Source organism: Mastigoproctus giganteus, chromosome 2, assembly GCF_048544385.1.
Source record: "Mastigoproctus giganteus isolate SK-2022 chromosome 2, ASM4854438v1, whole genome shotgun sequence".
Taxonomy (NCBI): Eukaryota; Metazoa; Arthropoda; class Arachnida; order Uropygi; family Thelyphonidae; genus Mastigoproctus; species Mastigoproctus giganteus.
In genome coordinates, this window is record NC_143576.1 from 113,362,722 (window position 1) to 113,377,582 (window position 14,861).

A 14,861-nucleotide genomic window follows, 5' to 3' on the forward strand; every position below is an offset into this window, starting at 1 on the left:
CTCTTGCGGATGCGAGATTTTCGGTGGTAATTACACCGGTACAGGATGAAAGTTGACCCAGACCCAGTGCTGGGGATGGGCACCAGGCTGTAACTACCCATGTGTTAGCTGTATCTTGGTGGCAATGTGTCCTGACACAAACAATACAACACATGTTAATATTTACACACATACACTTACACTTTTTCAGGCCAGTTATGCAGAGTTTCTGCACAATAACAGAGTACAAAGGTGGAGATGGGATAACACCTAGGAGCCACCCATATAGGTGAGAACACACACACACCACAGTACCTTCATTACTATTTTATAAAATGTATATATACATATATGACAATGTGTTTAAAAAACTGTATATAATCTTGTATATAAATTAATGCATATATATCATGAGAATGTACATAAAATTGTGTGTGCGAATAAATGGAAAAAATGGAATGGATGGCGCCCTTGTCGGTATCACAGGTTGGAGAATCACTGTCCTCACCACACGACACGGGTGAAAAAAACTCAATTCGAGTCCCGTCGATTACGGGAGGAATTTTTATAGGCCTTTTTCACAACGTGGCTGAGTTAGTTTTTTCTCCCGGAAAAACTCGGATATTTCGTCCAGAAAAACAGAAAATCGGCCTCAGAACACACACAATTTACTGAGCTATACACGGAGCAATATGGTCATAGTCGCTGATTCCCCTGGACAAACCCTACAACCACTTAGTTTGCTTAGTTTGCTTCAAATGTAATCTCACCGTCTCACCTAAATGTAGCATAACTCGTCATGCTACAAGATCTCTCTTTCTGTTTGACGAACACTTGGGAGCAAATACTCCAAAGGGCATTTTGTCATCGTTGGTTTTACGTGAAGCTTGTGTGCTGCCGCTTTACCATGAAAACCGAACCAGTATAACTCCTTAAAACCCTCTTGATTAGCACAGAAGTTGTAATCGTTGTGCTTCCAAACTTCCAAAAGGGTCAAGGTTTGAATCCCTTTAAGATGTGGCAGATTTTATGGGCTTGTTCACATATGGGGCCTACTTAATCAGGAAAAGGGGCCTAGTTAGTCAGAAAAAGGTTCCATGGGATCACGAGAATATGAGTTTTTCATTCAGAAAAACATGAAAGCAGATCGCACATTACAAGCATGTTATATGCTCAACAGACTGATAAATTTTAATCCTAGTTAATCTGGCGCAAAAATGAACTAACAACAACCTAGCAGCAACAGCAGCCTGTTAAGAACAGTGCATGCAGTTTTAAGCAGTTGTAATGCCATCTATAACTCCCATTTAGAAGACGATGTACTCACCCTCTCAGTGTTTAGCAATTCCTTTTCTAAATCCCTTGTCCTAAAACGGAAAGCCTAAACTAATACAATTTTCTGTGCATTCAGTACACTTCATGTTCAAAAAAGAGACGAAGTTTTACCAGGTAACTTTTATCTGGTATTTTAACACAAACCCATTAATATTAAAATTTTAAAATGGCAGAGTTCCTTTTTGTTGAAAACATGAATAGGATGTGACTTATATGATAAAATTAGTAATACGAGTATTTCGATGTTTTTACTTCCGTTATATCATTCAATATATATTTGTCTTTTTTTTCAGTTGATTTGGCCTCCTTTAAGAAATCTATTTATTCCTGCTTTTCTGAATTGTTGGTTGGCCAAATATGCGCTGGAGAATATGTTTGTAAGTAAAAATTTTCCCTTCTTAGCTTTGCCAGTTAAATTTATAACTTAAACCTTAACTTTCATCGTGAAGTTAAGAAACCTTAACTCTTATCCAGTTAAGTAATCAAATCTCTCACATTTACCTCCCTATTCTTATAGAATGGGAAGGCCACTGCGAATCTAATGTAAATATAGTTTGATTACGCATAATGTTTTCTTATGGCAACAACTAGATGGAAACTGTGTGCTATTATATGTGTATACTTTCTAACTGATGCATTCTAGAAATTTCTTCGCTTGTTATCTCCATCTACTTCTCAAGAATTCATATTATAATGAAATATTACATGGTGTTGCGCGATTTATATATAATACTGAGTTTTCTACTTGCTTTATATGCTGAAGTCCAGCTTTTAGGGAAGAGCTTGTCATACAGGGATGGATAGACGGTTGCATGTGGGCATTGGGCGGTTTCTAAAGAGAGGAAGTCGTTCAGTTATGGCATATTTATTGATGATAACAACTAGTTAAAATCTTGCTGTCCGTTCTCACTTTAATATAGATTTTTTTAAATACTTTCGCATTATTTTTAATGTTCCGCTCATCTCATTATTAGAACGATCTCCACCGGGCCATGCAAAGGTCCCAGTCTGCCTTATCTCACAGGCTTATGATACTTTCTGCTACCCTCATGTGCCTCATTTTTACAAGGTAAGTTTATTTACAAATTATCAATAATGCTATTATATCAATTCTCTGATCATTGTAATCACTGGTCTTTTCTATTTCAGAGTATAATTCTGTTTAATTCAGTGTGCTTTTTATTCATGCCATATTTTACATCCAGTTTTTCAATTCATTTTTAAATTTCAATGTTTTTAAAATTATCACAGTAATTTTATTTTTAAAATATGTAATGTGGTAGACTATAGATGAGTACATCGTGGTAGTTTATCTTAACCTTGAAAATCATTCCCATATTTTTATTATACATGTGAAATTATCCAGATTTGAAAATATAATTTGACGCTAAATTTAATGTTTAATTAATTTTTTGCAGTGTCTGTGGGTTTCAGCATTTCCAAAGAGCTGGAAGGGAACATGTAGATTTATTCGAAAGTCTTTATTTCGTCGTTGTCACTTTCTCTACTGTCGGTTATGGAGATTACAGACCAGACACCTGGCCTTCTCAGCTGTTCATGGTGGTTATGATCTGTGTGGCTCTCATAGTACTTCCTACGCAGGTATGTCAACTAATTAGAAATAACACACTTCATAGTGGTAGAAGCTTAAGGATTAAGTTACGATTTCTGTCATCAGGTATAAGATTTTCTGTTAGTTTTATTATTCTGGTTTCGTATATTGTATTTTGCCACAAGTGAAGAAGACTGCAACGCTGTGGCTTTCCTGAGATACAGCCCTTTCTCTTCGTACATATTAACTCCTATAAATAGTTTATAAAAGCACAAAATATAAATGCTTGAACTGTTGCTACAGTTCTTGGGACTTGACCGTTAATTTTGACTGTTAGTCTGTTTTCACATGTATTTAAATTTTTATTGCAAAATCCTTTTAAAATTCTTATTTGTTATATAGTAAAGCATCACTAATTCGGACTGCCTTCTTTTTTATGTATGACTTTTACCGATGGGGATGAGGGATTTATCTAAATGAGTATTTTGATTATACAAATCCGAACTTCATTCATAATGATTTCACAATCATTTCGTAAATGAAGCAAATTCATTCAAAAGGAAAACTTATATACAAATTGAAAATATTATGTACTCAAACAATAATGGCAGTATTTCTTTTCTTGCTGCTTTAAATAGCATATCTATCGTGCAGCAGTGAAAAGTACTTTTAAGAGAATATTTTCGCTAGAGGACAGAGTTACCACAGATGAACATGAAATGATGCGACTGATTCATCAATATCAGATGATAAAACCACACAAACAGCAGAAATAGTTAATCAAGTATTTAAAAAATAAATAAATATTTAGCAACACATTGAGCGAATGGACCCGCAACATAATAAACATAATTGAAACGTTTATCATGTAATGTAATGCAAAAGTATTGATTTCCATTACACAAATAGTGAGTATGAAAACATAGGATTATTTAATGAAAAACAATAAGTTTCCAGCTGAATCGTCAGTGACTTGTACAAGAAAAGTGATATTTCGGTAGCAACCAGACCAGAGTTACTGTGATTGCAAATAATGGAAGATTATATGGGACAACGCATCAATTACATTGCAGATTTAAACTTAGTAACTAGTTATGGAACTCTTGGGTCTTAAAAATTCTTCAAAGTGTTGTGAAATAAATGTTTGTGAATTGTCGCATTTATAAGGAATCTAATAGTAAAAATGAAGAGAAACCGATCTTGCATTCTCTCTCAAAGGGACGAGAAAATAATGCATTGTATTTTGACAATTAATTCTCGCTATTTCAGCTTGCTTAAATTTTTCTGGACCTTTTAATAGTAAGAATAAAAACGGAATAGGTAGAAAATATGTATAACAATATCTGGGAGTAATAACCAATAAATGATAGGATTATACCTAAGTTAGAATTAATTTACTTTTAGAACTGCTTAAAACGAAAATTTTTTGTCATATTTTTATCGTTCTTTATTTATTAATTTCTAGAAAATTCAATATTTTTATACAATCAAGATAGTATTGTTGTTCGAATTGCTGGCTCGGAGTTCTAGTCAGTATTTGCTATGTTTAATGAAACTAAGCGAACTAATCCCTCTAACCATTCGCTCTGCAATTCCAGACCACTCTATTCTTCTTCGTGAATGAGTTTTGTCTGCAACCCATGTGTATATCTTCGTCTATAGGTCTTGAGGAACCTAAGCACAAAATTTGCGAAATAATAAGTTGTGTGAGACTGGAGTTTTTCCGAAATGGAAAGAACGTTTATTGTTATTTAGTACTGTGGCTGAGTTAGTCGACTTCTGTCGAGAGAAACGTTTTTTTTTTCCCTTAAAATCGGATTTGTAATCTACCATATCAACCATAGAATACACATGACTTATACGCATAGTAGACTGATGTGCATGGCCCTAGTAGTCTCCGAGAAATACTGAGGCAGTTAGCTGCTGAGCTGAGTGAAGCATCCTAATAAACAATTAACGGGATTTGAACCCACTCTGTTCAACACGAATAGCGAACGGTGATGTCACCTTATTATCAGTGAGGACACATTTTATAATAATGTTTCTATAAGATTTATTCCTGGTCATCGGATCATCAAAAGATCTGCAGCTTTCAGTTATATGGTAGAAGAAGTTTGTCTTAATTTAGCTCTGTCTGGCTTTTCTAGATGAAAATTAAATATCGCGCAAACGGTAATTGGATAGTCCATCAAGTTCCATGAATAAAACGATCATATATGTTTTTAATTTTCAATTAATTTCAAAATGACTTCAACCCAAGTTGCTAGAAACGAATTCTGTCTTTAAGCTAATTAAAGCAATGAAGTGAGTTTCATTTCTCTTAACTTTGTCTGTTGTCTTGTAGTTGCTATGACTACTTTCATAATGCACGTAGGAAACTGAATGTTCACTTAATAGCGTTGACAAGGATGGAGCTGTCTTCACTATTGTGGAAGGAGGTCTGTAATTATCTATCGATCCTGAACTAAATGTCAAACTGGCTTCTCTGCTTAATTATCACAGGTGGTTTCATGTTACATGTATCTGTTTCAGCATGCCGGATTCATTGTGCGAGTGAAGCAACATACAGGTTGACTCAATTGCAGTTTTAAGAGAGTGAGAGTGTCTTTATTACAACCTAAAATTAAGATGGCAACAGTACATTTAATATTGTAACCTACCCATCACGGAACGCAGATTAATATTCTAAGAAACAATAAGAGAAAATTGCATACAAAGGAAAGTGTATTTATAAATGAAAAATTTTAAGCTAATACCAACCAGTTACAGAGACAACTCTCCACATCTGCAGTTTGTAATTCACATGACAGTTAATTCTTTTGGGAAGCATCATTACAATACAAGAGTCAAAACCAGATATGTTTGCAAGTCTGACAAAAAACAAAAAAAAAGAGACGCGAATATGCTTAGTTGAACCGTTGTCGTTGCATGGATAAGACTTCCTTTCATGAAAGCTTTTGTCACATGCAAATATGTGACGGTCAGCATCAAGTTTATGGACTTAAGACAGCATCTGAAAAGGGAGGAAACGATCCGTAAGGAAACGTCTTGTATTCTGGAGGAGGGGGGGGGAGTCTTGGAGCTGTCGGCAAGGCTGGGAGAGGAATTGCCCGAAAACATGAATACCATATGGATGGTTCAGAAACAAGTCCCGCAACCATTTTTACTGCGAAAACCAGCCTACGGGTATCAATAAGCTCGGAGAGACGGGGAACCCCTTTGCATTTGGTAATGTTGTTGTTTTGCGACGGCAGATTGGACTTCAAATTGGCCCACTTCAGTAGCCAATATTCAGAGACAATGAGAAGCTTTTTGGTTGTTAGGGTCGCCGAAGCCCATACTTCTGACGCGTATAATAATGGGGGGTTGACAATTTTTCTAATGTATTTTGTAATGATTCCAGGATCTTTAATATGCAGCAGAGTTTGCTTATTTGTCCAACGCAGACCCGAGGCGACTTTATCCAGCTGAGTATTAAAACGGAGTTTGTGGTCGAACATTACACCTAAGTCAGAATGTGTAGTTGGGAGTTGGGTGTTACCGAAAGTCGGAGCGATTACTATGGGATCGGTCTTCAGAATGAATATCATCTTGGTCTTCTCGAGGTTGGCCAAAGGATGCAATTTTCATTAGACTATTATTAATATGGTTATTGGTCAGAGTGAGGTTGGGACTGGGACCAATTGGGAGAATCCCAAGATCATCGGCGTTGTTATTAATTGCCGTGCAATCCAGAGAGGATGTCACCCTGGGGTACTCCAGTGGTAACAATCCTCCAATAGCATCCTCCTCCTATGTCAAGTTTTTTTTTTTTTTTTTTTTGGTAGTTGTTGACGCATCGGCTTCTGTGACCATAATGCACCTCCCAAGGTTTTTTTGCAGTACTTTGATCCAAGCCCGAGGCGGGATTCGAACCCGCGACCTTTGGGTTGCCAGGCAGGCACTTTACCCACCCGGCTAGCCCGGTCGGCGTATGCCAAGTCGTAACAACCTCTTTCCTCCAAGGAGAGCAGAGAGAAAGCACAAAATGTCTCCCTTGACGTGATAGTATGATTTTGAACGCCACAATGGAGAAGGGACATTTATTATTCTTATTATTATTATAAATTTCCCTTCTCCATTGTGGCGTTCAAATTTACAACATCTATATCGAAGTAAGTTATGGCCAGCCTGATTGCACTCAAAAGCTGACAATATATGCCATTTTTTGTTGCAAGGAGGTTTGTAGTAATCGATTGCCATGAGAGAGTGCGCATTGAATCTGGGAGGTGTATCTGCAAGAATCGGTTTGATGAGGATTGGTAGCAGCATTTTTTCAAATAACTTCAGAAGTGTAGAGGCTTTAGATATTGGGCGGAATGTTTATTTAGCGATAGATTACGGATCTTGGGTATATGCCTAACGCTGTAGCTGTTCCACTCAATTGGGAACGACGAGTGTTCTAGATGTCATTCTAAATAGATAGAAGTGGTTGAATAATAAAAAGGCTCAGACATTTTACGATGAATTGGAGAACATTATCAGCTCCTGCAACAGCAGTGGGAGACAATGAATTGATATCTTTTATTATAAAGTTCAGGTATTGTGAAATTATAACTGTACTGTGAAGGATATCCAGATGGGACATGTGATCTGGCACGTCTAGGTTTGTGTGCAGTACACTTGATGATTGAAGTCTGGTGATGTGGTCCATCCATTGGTCAGGATCAGCAAGGATTTGATTGCTAAGGCTCATATAACAGTAAGGATATTTTTTTTCCATATGAAGCTGAGCGTTGAAGAAATTAGCGATCGCTGATGATTTTTGTCCCTTAAAGTGAGCCCATGCTTTTGAGTACGATATTCGATCACAAACATCATTTGTCTTCTTCAAAATTTTATGAAGTTGTAGTTTCAGTTGAAAAACTGCATTGGTGGCCTTGTTCCATCACAGTTTCGAGTGGAAGATGATTTTAACCATATTGGAGGCGGAAAAGTTTGCAACAGTATTAATTCAATTCGTAAGAATGGTTGTTTCAAGCGTGACTTCACACCCTTCAAGGAATGAGTGTAGTTGCCATAAGGCATTTTTTACTATTCCGAAAATTCTGGCATATGATTGTGGACGTTTTATTCGGCTTAAGGACGGTTTCACATGACTTGTGGAGAGTCTCTTTGCACAGAGGCAATGAAATTTGGGAAACCAACGAGTCATGATCGGAAATAATAGATGTTTCGGGGTGAGGGGCTCATGCAATGTGTATTGTGTGGATGATAACACAAGATCAAACTGATTAGTTCCTCTAGTGGGCCTGTCATTGATGAGGAGGATTTGAGCAGGTTTGATATAGTCAATCAAGTGCTCTCTTAGAAAATCACGCTGAGTTAGAAGGTTAAAGTCGCTAATGGCAACATGAACTGCGGATGGGTGGAGGTGATTTAAGATCCAGTTAACAACTTCGGTAAAAACATCTTAGGCGGGCTTTGATGGAATATAGACTGTACAGATATCGATAATGGCTTTATTGCGAGTGAGAGTTAAGATCAGTTCTATTCTTCAAAAATTGGTGGACTCACTTGACTCCTTATTTATGAAATGAAACTTTGACTGATTAAAAAAGGTTGCGACTCCATAATCCAGGGGTTCAACTTGAAACCTGCAGGCGGAGCAACGACAGTACACTCCTGATCACGTTCTAACGACGTCTCTGTAACAAATAGAATGTCAATTTTGCTTGCAAAGAGAATCACCTCCATGGATAGTGTCAGTCTTGTTTCGAAAATTTCTAACATTTTGATACATGAAAAAAAAAAAAAATGAATCCGTGAATGGAACTTTCTTTCTGATGGCAGATCGCACATTCTTTGTAGAGGATCGATAAGGCCTCTTGGTGGTAAGAATCTCAATCAGAAAAGATATTGGGATTTTGCTCTCTTCCTGCTGTCTTATATCAATTGAGGATGCACACTTAAACACATGAGCTGTTTAGGAACCGTAGCTTGATTGGCTGCAGGTGTCGGACATACCTGTGGTGAGGAGTCAACTGACGTTATGCAGGGGTTCTGAAAGTTGATGTAATTCTGTGTGGGAAATCTGGCTTCGATTCTCGAAATAGGGGCGGATCATAGCCACAAAGGGCCAGAAAGCAGGGTCGTTTATTAGATGATATACCCCTGGATCACAGACAATTTTGAAAGATGCTTAGCTCCTGCTCATGGCTGGCAGCTGGTACACTGTAGATTTCAACACACGTTCATCGGAACGTGTGTTAAAATCTCTCTCTCTGTTGTTGTTTTAATTGTTTTCATTATGAGTTATTGTGGATATTTCTGTTTTTGAGTGCTTGATCTCTGCATTTAAACTTTATAACAGCACCAGTGTCTGCAGAGCCGTGCCGAGGGTGAGGCGAACGAGGCTCTTGCCTCAGACTAAAAGCTGAAAGGGGCGCCAAAAGAAAGATTAAATACGGTAATTGTCAACGTTGTCATGATTAACAGTAGGGCGCAATTTTTCATTCTTGGCTCAGGTACTAAAGTGGCTCGGCACGGCCCTGATCTGTTGGCTTCTTGTATATTTCTGCTTTCACAATTATCAAAATACTTTACATCTACATAAAATTTAAATATATTAAATAGAAATAGAAACAGACAATAGTATGCCATTCCTGGATCTCTTGATAATAGAGATTAGGCAGATTCTCATAGGTAGATGGAAATTGCAGGTTGAAGTACTCATTTCACCAATTTCCATTATAATAAAGCAGTTACAGTCTTACTAATAATTATATTTTACAGTCTTTTTACTCTCAGTACAGTCTAATTCTGTTAAACCTCTGTGCTAACTATTGCAATTGAGATTATACGGGAGTGAATAGTACAATGTAGTTATTTAATATTTATAGACGGAATATTTCATGTGTAGCTAGAATAAATGATTTCTCCTGTTAACACCTTGGATGGGAGATCGTTTTATTCTGACACGTTTTGTTACGCAGTATTTGAAAGCGATTAACTGTTTAGATATTTTGAACCGTTAAGTTGCATCTGATTCATTTCAATTCCCTTGCAGTTTGAACAATTAGCCTACACGTGGATGGAAAGGCAAAAACTGGGTTGCACGTATAGTACGCACAGGGCTCAAAATGAGAAACACGTGGTTGTGTGTAGCACTACTTTGAGAGCGGACACTGTTATGGACTTCCTCAATGAATTTTATGCTCATCCCCTTTTACAGGTAAATCTCAATGTCATATTTAAACAATCAGATTGTGGAAGTATTTAGGTGGATTATGCAATGTTTATCTCTTAAATAAACATTTTTTTATTAATAGCGATTTAACTATGTAGCTAGTAAATTATATAATGAGCTTTCTGTGTAATAAACAATTAAATTAAATTAAACTTGACTATTAGAGAATGCTTTGGTCTTACATGATAAAAGCTTAATGAGAGATCGAACTTTTGAGAGATTCAAACTGGTTGCCGATTTATGTTATATAAAGTAAACATGGGCAAAATTTGTTTCCATTTTCTGCTATCTGTTTTCATTTAGCAAAAGAAATGAAAAAGAAATGATCCAATCGTTACATACCAAAAGTGAAATTCACTTAGCTGGGTTTAAGGGTTAAGTTAAGACGGGTTTAAGGTCTTTGGCCCCTAATTAATATAATCTAGATCGGAAACTAGCGTGAGGATCTCAACGGCCGCATCTCTCGTTAACGATAAATAAATTATTCCTTATTAACCATGTCTATATATGACAAGTGACGAGTCATATTCTTAGACTGTAAGGTTTAATCTTTCAGGATTTCTATGTAGTTTTATTATCCCCTTGCGAACTGGATGCTACTATGAAGATGATTCTTCAAGTTCCGATGTGGGCTCAGAGAGTCATTTATATTCAAGGCTCAGCACTAAAAGACACAGATTTAACCAGAGCCAGGTACATCTCGCTTCAGTTGTGTTGCTGTTTTCTATGCATGCCTCACTTTGTTTATGGAAGTGCAGCTTTTTGAAAATATGCCTTTTAAAGTCGGGACACAGCTCCTAAACGGTGACTGAAAATATCTTTAAATAATTTTTGCGAGAATGTATTGATTGGAGAGTTCTTAAAAGTCTTCGACAATGCATATGAATGTTTAGTAAAATTCATTAACTGTCTTTCTTGTTTTTTTTCGTAGGATGAATGCTGCTGAAGCTTGCTTTATTCTAGCAGCAAGAAACTATGCAGATCGTAGCGCCTCGGTAAGTGATCTGTAGTTAATATCTATCTTGTAGGTATTATGCAAAACACACTGTGAAGTGAGCGAGAATTAGAAGTAAATATAGGTTACATGCGAGCAAACCTGTACCTAAATTGTAAGATACATCAGCATTTAGAACAGTATTTTATACCTTGAAGTTTCCTGTATTGTCGTTCAGGGGAATATCGTAAACATCCACCACTTGTAAGTTTGCTGAAATCCTCTGAATACAAGAACAAACAAAAAATGACATCATATATTTATAGAATGCACAAAAGTACTTTGCATTTCTCTTGTTAAGGAGTCGCATTGATTTTTCTTAAGATGAATTAGTAATTTGCATGTATATTCTTGCGGAAATTTTACAGTTTCCTTTCTTTGAATCCTTATCGACCTTTCTTTACTTCCATTTTTCTTTTCCTACTGTTATCAATATAAAATATGTTTATATCATTATCTCTTCTCCAACTAAAGGAGAAAGATTTCTTTTTTAATGTCCAAAATAAAAATATACTGCAAAGAATATTTTCCTCTATCGTTATTGTTCCATTGAATTATGTAAGAGACATTCATACACCTTATTAAATCACAGCGCTTATTTTCATTCCACGAAGTGTCTTTACGATAATTTGAAAATAACTGTCTGATATCCAACGAAAATATTCCTTTTAAGACAGAAGAGCATTCATTTAAAATGCCTTCGTCTTATTAAATTCCGGACATTGAAAGCGTTCAACTGTGTGTTTTCTAATGAACTGTTATGTTTCTTGAAATGTAATATATTATGATTATTCTTGAACGCTATCTACTGTGGTTGTTCTTCCATAATATAGCTATGACCTTCCTGATAATAACAAAAAGTAACAGCAGATTAATGCCGTTATTTATTTATACGGATACATAATCTAAATATAGTTGGAAAAAATATTTGTAATGGAATAAAGCATTTGTAAATTACTCCAGGATTTTCCTAACTAGACAGAGAGAGAGAGAGAGAGAGAGAGAGAGAGAGAGAGAGAGAGAGAGAGAGAGGAGAAAACGAGTTATTTATGTCGTACACAATCCGTTAACTTTAAAAACACAATGCGGTGCTGCTATGTTGTAGTCTGGAGGCTTCTCTCTCTCTCTCTCTCTCTCTCTCTCTTTTTGACACTATGCATAATAAAACACTCCATTAATATCATAAAAAATAGAAGAGACAGTGGAAATTATTCTAATAATTTAATGAATACGTTAACATGGATTTCAGTATTTATCATACTCTCATTATAATTAACTACGTGAAAACTGGTCTAATCAGTATTGATCATTCTAAGAAAGTTTTTAAAGACTTATTATAAACATTAATAATATTTTAGCAATTTACTACTATTATTTTTATTTATTGTATTATAAGTTCCCAGCCAGCTATCCTGGAAACCCAACAACCTATTTTTTCAATGCTGTACCTCTGAACAATGTCAATGTACAATTATCTTAGACTTCGTAGAGGATTAATTTGATCAGTTCAGTTTATTGTCCATGTCACATTGTAATCCATTAAGATATTTTATAGTCTATATCACTGCACACCATCAGGCATCTCTCATATTGTGAAGTTATACTTCATAACTGGGTTGTCACTATTGCAAAACCAGGGTACCTGCCCACCCACCCACTGAAGAGGAGCCAACAAGCTTTGAAACGGTGCCGTCTGGGTGGTGGTATCCGCTGAGAATAAATAACAGTAGTCTTCTCCACTGGTGAACTGTTACTTATTCGAGGTAGTACAATACCTTGGCAACTCGTTGTGAAGGCATTCGCAATATGAGATATAACCAAAACGATGCCAATTTAATTAATTAATTTAACTACTTTGGTAGATGACTACTTTAAAATGATGCTTTTGCACTAACCTATATGTTAGTGATATTTTAGCGTTGATAAATTTCTTGTAATGCCTAAATATAGCATTTTTTTTAAATTACAAATTAGCAAACTTTTGTATATATATTTTTTAAATTTTAGGATGAACACACTATTCTAAGGTCGTGGGCTGTAAGAGACTTTGCACCTGGTGTTCCCCAATATGTACAGATCTTCCGTCCTGAAAACAAGGTTCATGTTGCCTTCGCCGGTAAGTCCCGCCATCTGATGGCAGAAAATGCCACTAATGCTTCTTTGAGAAATAAAGTCGCGAGCATTAAGCAACCCAAGCAATAGCAGTAACAAAACCTAAACTCTCTTACGTGTAGCCTCCTTGTCAGCGATATTAATGATACCTCGTTCTTGGCTGTGCTCTGGTTAAATTATAACGGATCTCTATTTTTTTTATGATGTGGGACCCTTGCTTCGATCAATGCCTTTCATTAAAATTGTGAAACGTTGCTATATGTGAATAACTTACTGTTATTCTTAATAACTTGATGCAGAAAAAAATCCGATTATCCATCAAATGAGCGTGATTTCTTTTTGTTTTAATTGACACGTATCAAATAGAATTGTGATTTCATATGGATGTATATGCATTTCTGAGCGATATTTATATAGTATTGTTAATTTACTTAATTATAGAGCACGTGGTTTGCGAGGATGAATTCAAATATGCCCTGTTAGCCAACAACTGTCTCTGCCCGGGAACCTCAACGCTAGTGACGCTCCTGTTACATACGTCACGTGGCCAGTAAGTTATACTTTTTAATCCTAGCCATTAATTTTTTGATTGATTGTCTGATGGATTTAATCTTTACAATGTGGATAAAGAAAAAAAACTTATAATGTATAATTTAGTAATAAATATATAGTTTAAGTCGGATTAACAGTTGATTAGATTAATTAAATTTGTATAAATTAAATCTAAAGAATGTAAGGTCCTTGGAATTTTACCATAAAGGAATTTAGTAAAAATTAACAATTAACCATTTTGTAAAAAAATTTGAAAAGGTTAATCCAACCGTGTCCATACATTTCCATTATGCATTGTGATTGTTGGGCCTTTTTCCACTGTTTATCCAAAAATACATAGTGTGTTCATGAAAACATAGTATTAAAAATGTGTATTTATATTCTTTATTTAGACGGTTCCTAAGGATTTCCCCATACACCACCGTTGTGTCTTTTTGGAGATTTGTGGCTCCGCTTAGCCAGTTATGTCGTGTTGTGTTGTATTTCTGGTCAATTTGCAGTAAGGAATCTGCTATTGCCTGAATAAGCACCTTCCCGGCTCTCGTCCCTTGCACGAGGAGCCGGGCCACGTACGTCCTTTATAAGGGCTACTTTCAGTCCACCTACTGAAATGGAAAGGACAGTTGGCCAAAAAAAATTGTAGGAATGGAAAATGGGCCCCGAGAAGAAAGTTTTAAGTATCTTATCTCCCAACTGCTCCCCCCCCCAACGTCCCGAACTCCCGTAGGTTAGCTGGCCGGGTAGGAGACAGACAGATGGGAAGAGTTAGTACCAGCCATGACGCCTAATGAATTTAGATAGGTAGGTGGGGCCTTGCTTCGTGTTGGGGCGGGACGAACACATTCCTATCAAGGAGTAGGGGAAGCATTTCATGCAATGTGTGATATTCTGAGTGAAATATTGTGTGTTCTGGAATGGTTTCAGGTATGCACGCGTACCTGAGCTCAAGCACTTGCAGCTCATGACCAGACAGGGATGTATGGAAAGGGATAGAGGTCAGAATAGAAAAAACATTTCCATGGAAGTGGGTAGGGAGTGAAATATTTTATCCCACACCAAAAGCAGGGCTGTCAGCAACAGAGGGGATAATGTGAGGGGATTTTCCTCCA

At 36.4% G+C, this 14,861-nt stretch overlaps 1 protein-coding gene across 3 annotated transcripts in view; it reads left to right on the forward strand.

Annotated features, from left to right (window-relative positions):
* Positions 1-14,861, forward strand: part of LOC150089502 (potassium channel subfamily T member 2-like) — a 414,361-nt gene that overhangs the window by 375,607 nt on the left and 23,893 nt on the right. For all 3 annotated transcript variants that reach the window (XM_090389520.1, XM_090389521.1, XM_090389522.1), the window contains 8 exons: positions 1,608-1,691; positions 2,289-2,383; positions 2,733-2,916; positions 9,915-10,079; positions 10,651-10,787; positions 11,026-11,089; positions 13,096-13,204; positions 13,642-13,750. In XM_090389520.1, the coding sequence (XP_090245646.1) occupies positions 1,608-1,691; positions 2,289-2,383; positions 2,733-2,916; positions 9,915-10,079; positions 10,651-10,787; positions 11,026-11,089; positions 13,096-13,204; positions 13,642-13,750 (947 nt within the window). The remainder of the gene's footprint in view (positions 1-1,607; positions 1,692-2,288; positions 2,384-2,732; positions 2,917-9,914; positions 10,080-10,650; positions 10,788-11,025; positions 11,090-13,095; positions 13,205-13,641; positions 13,751-14,861) is intronic.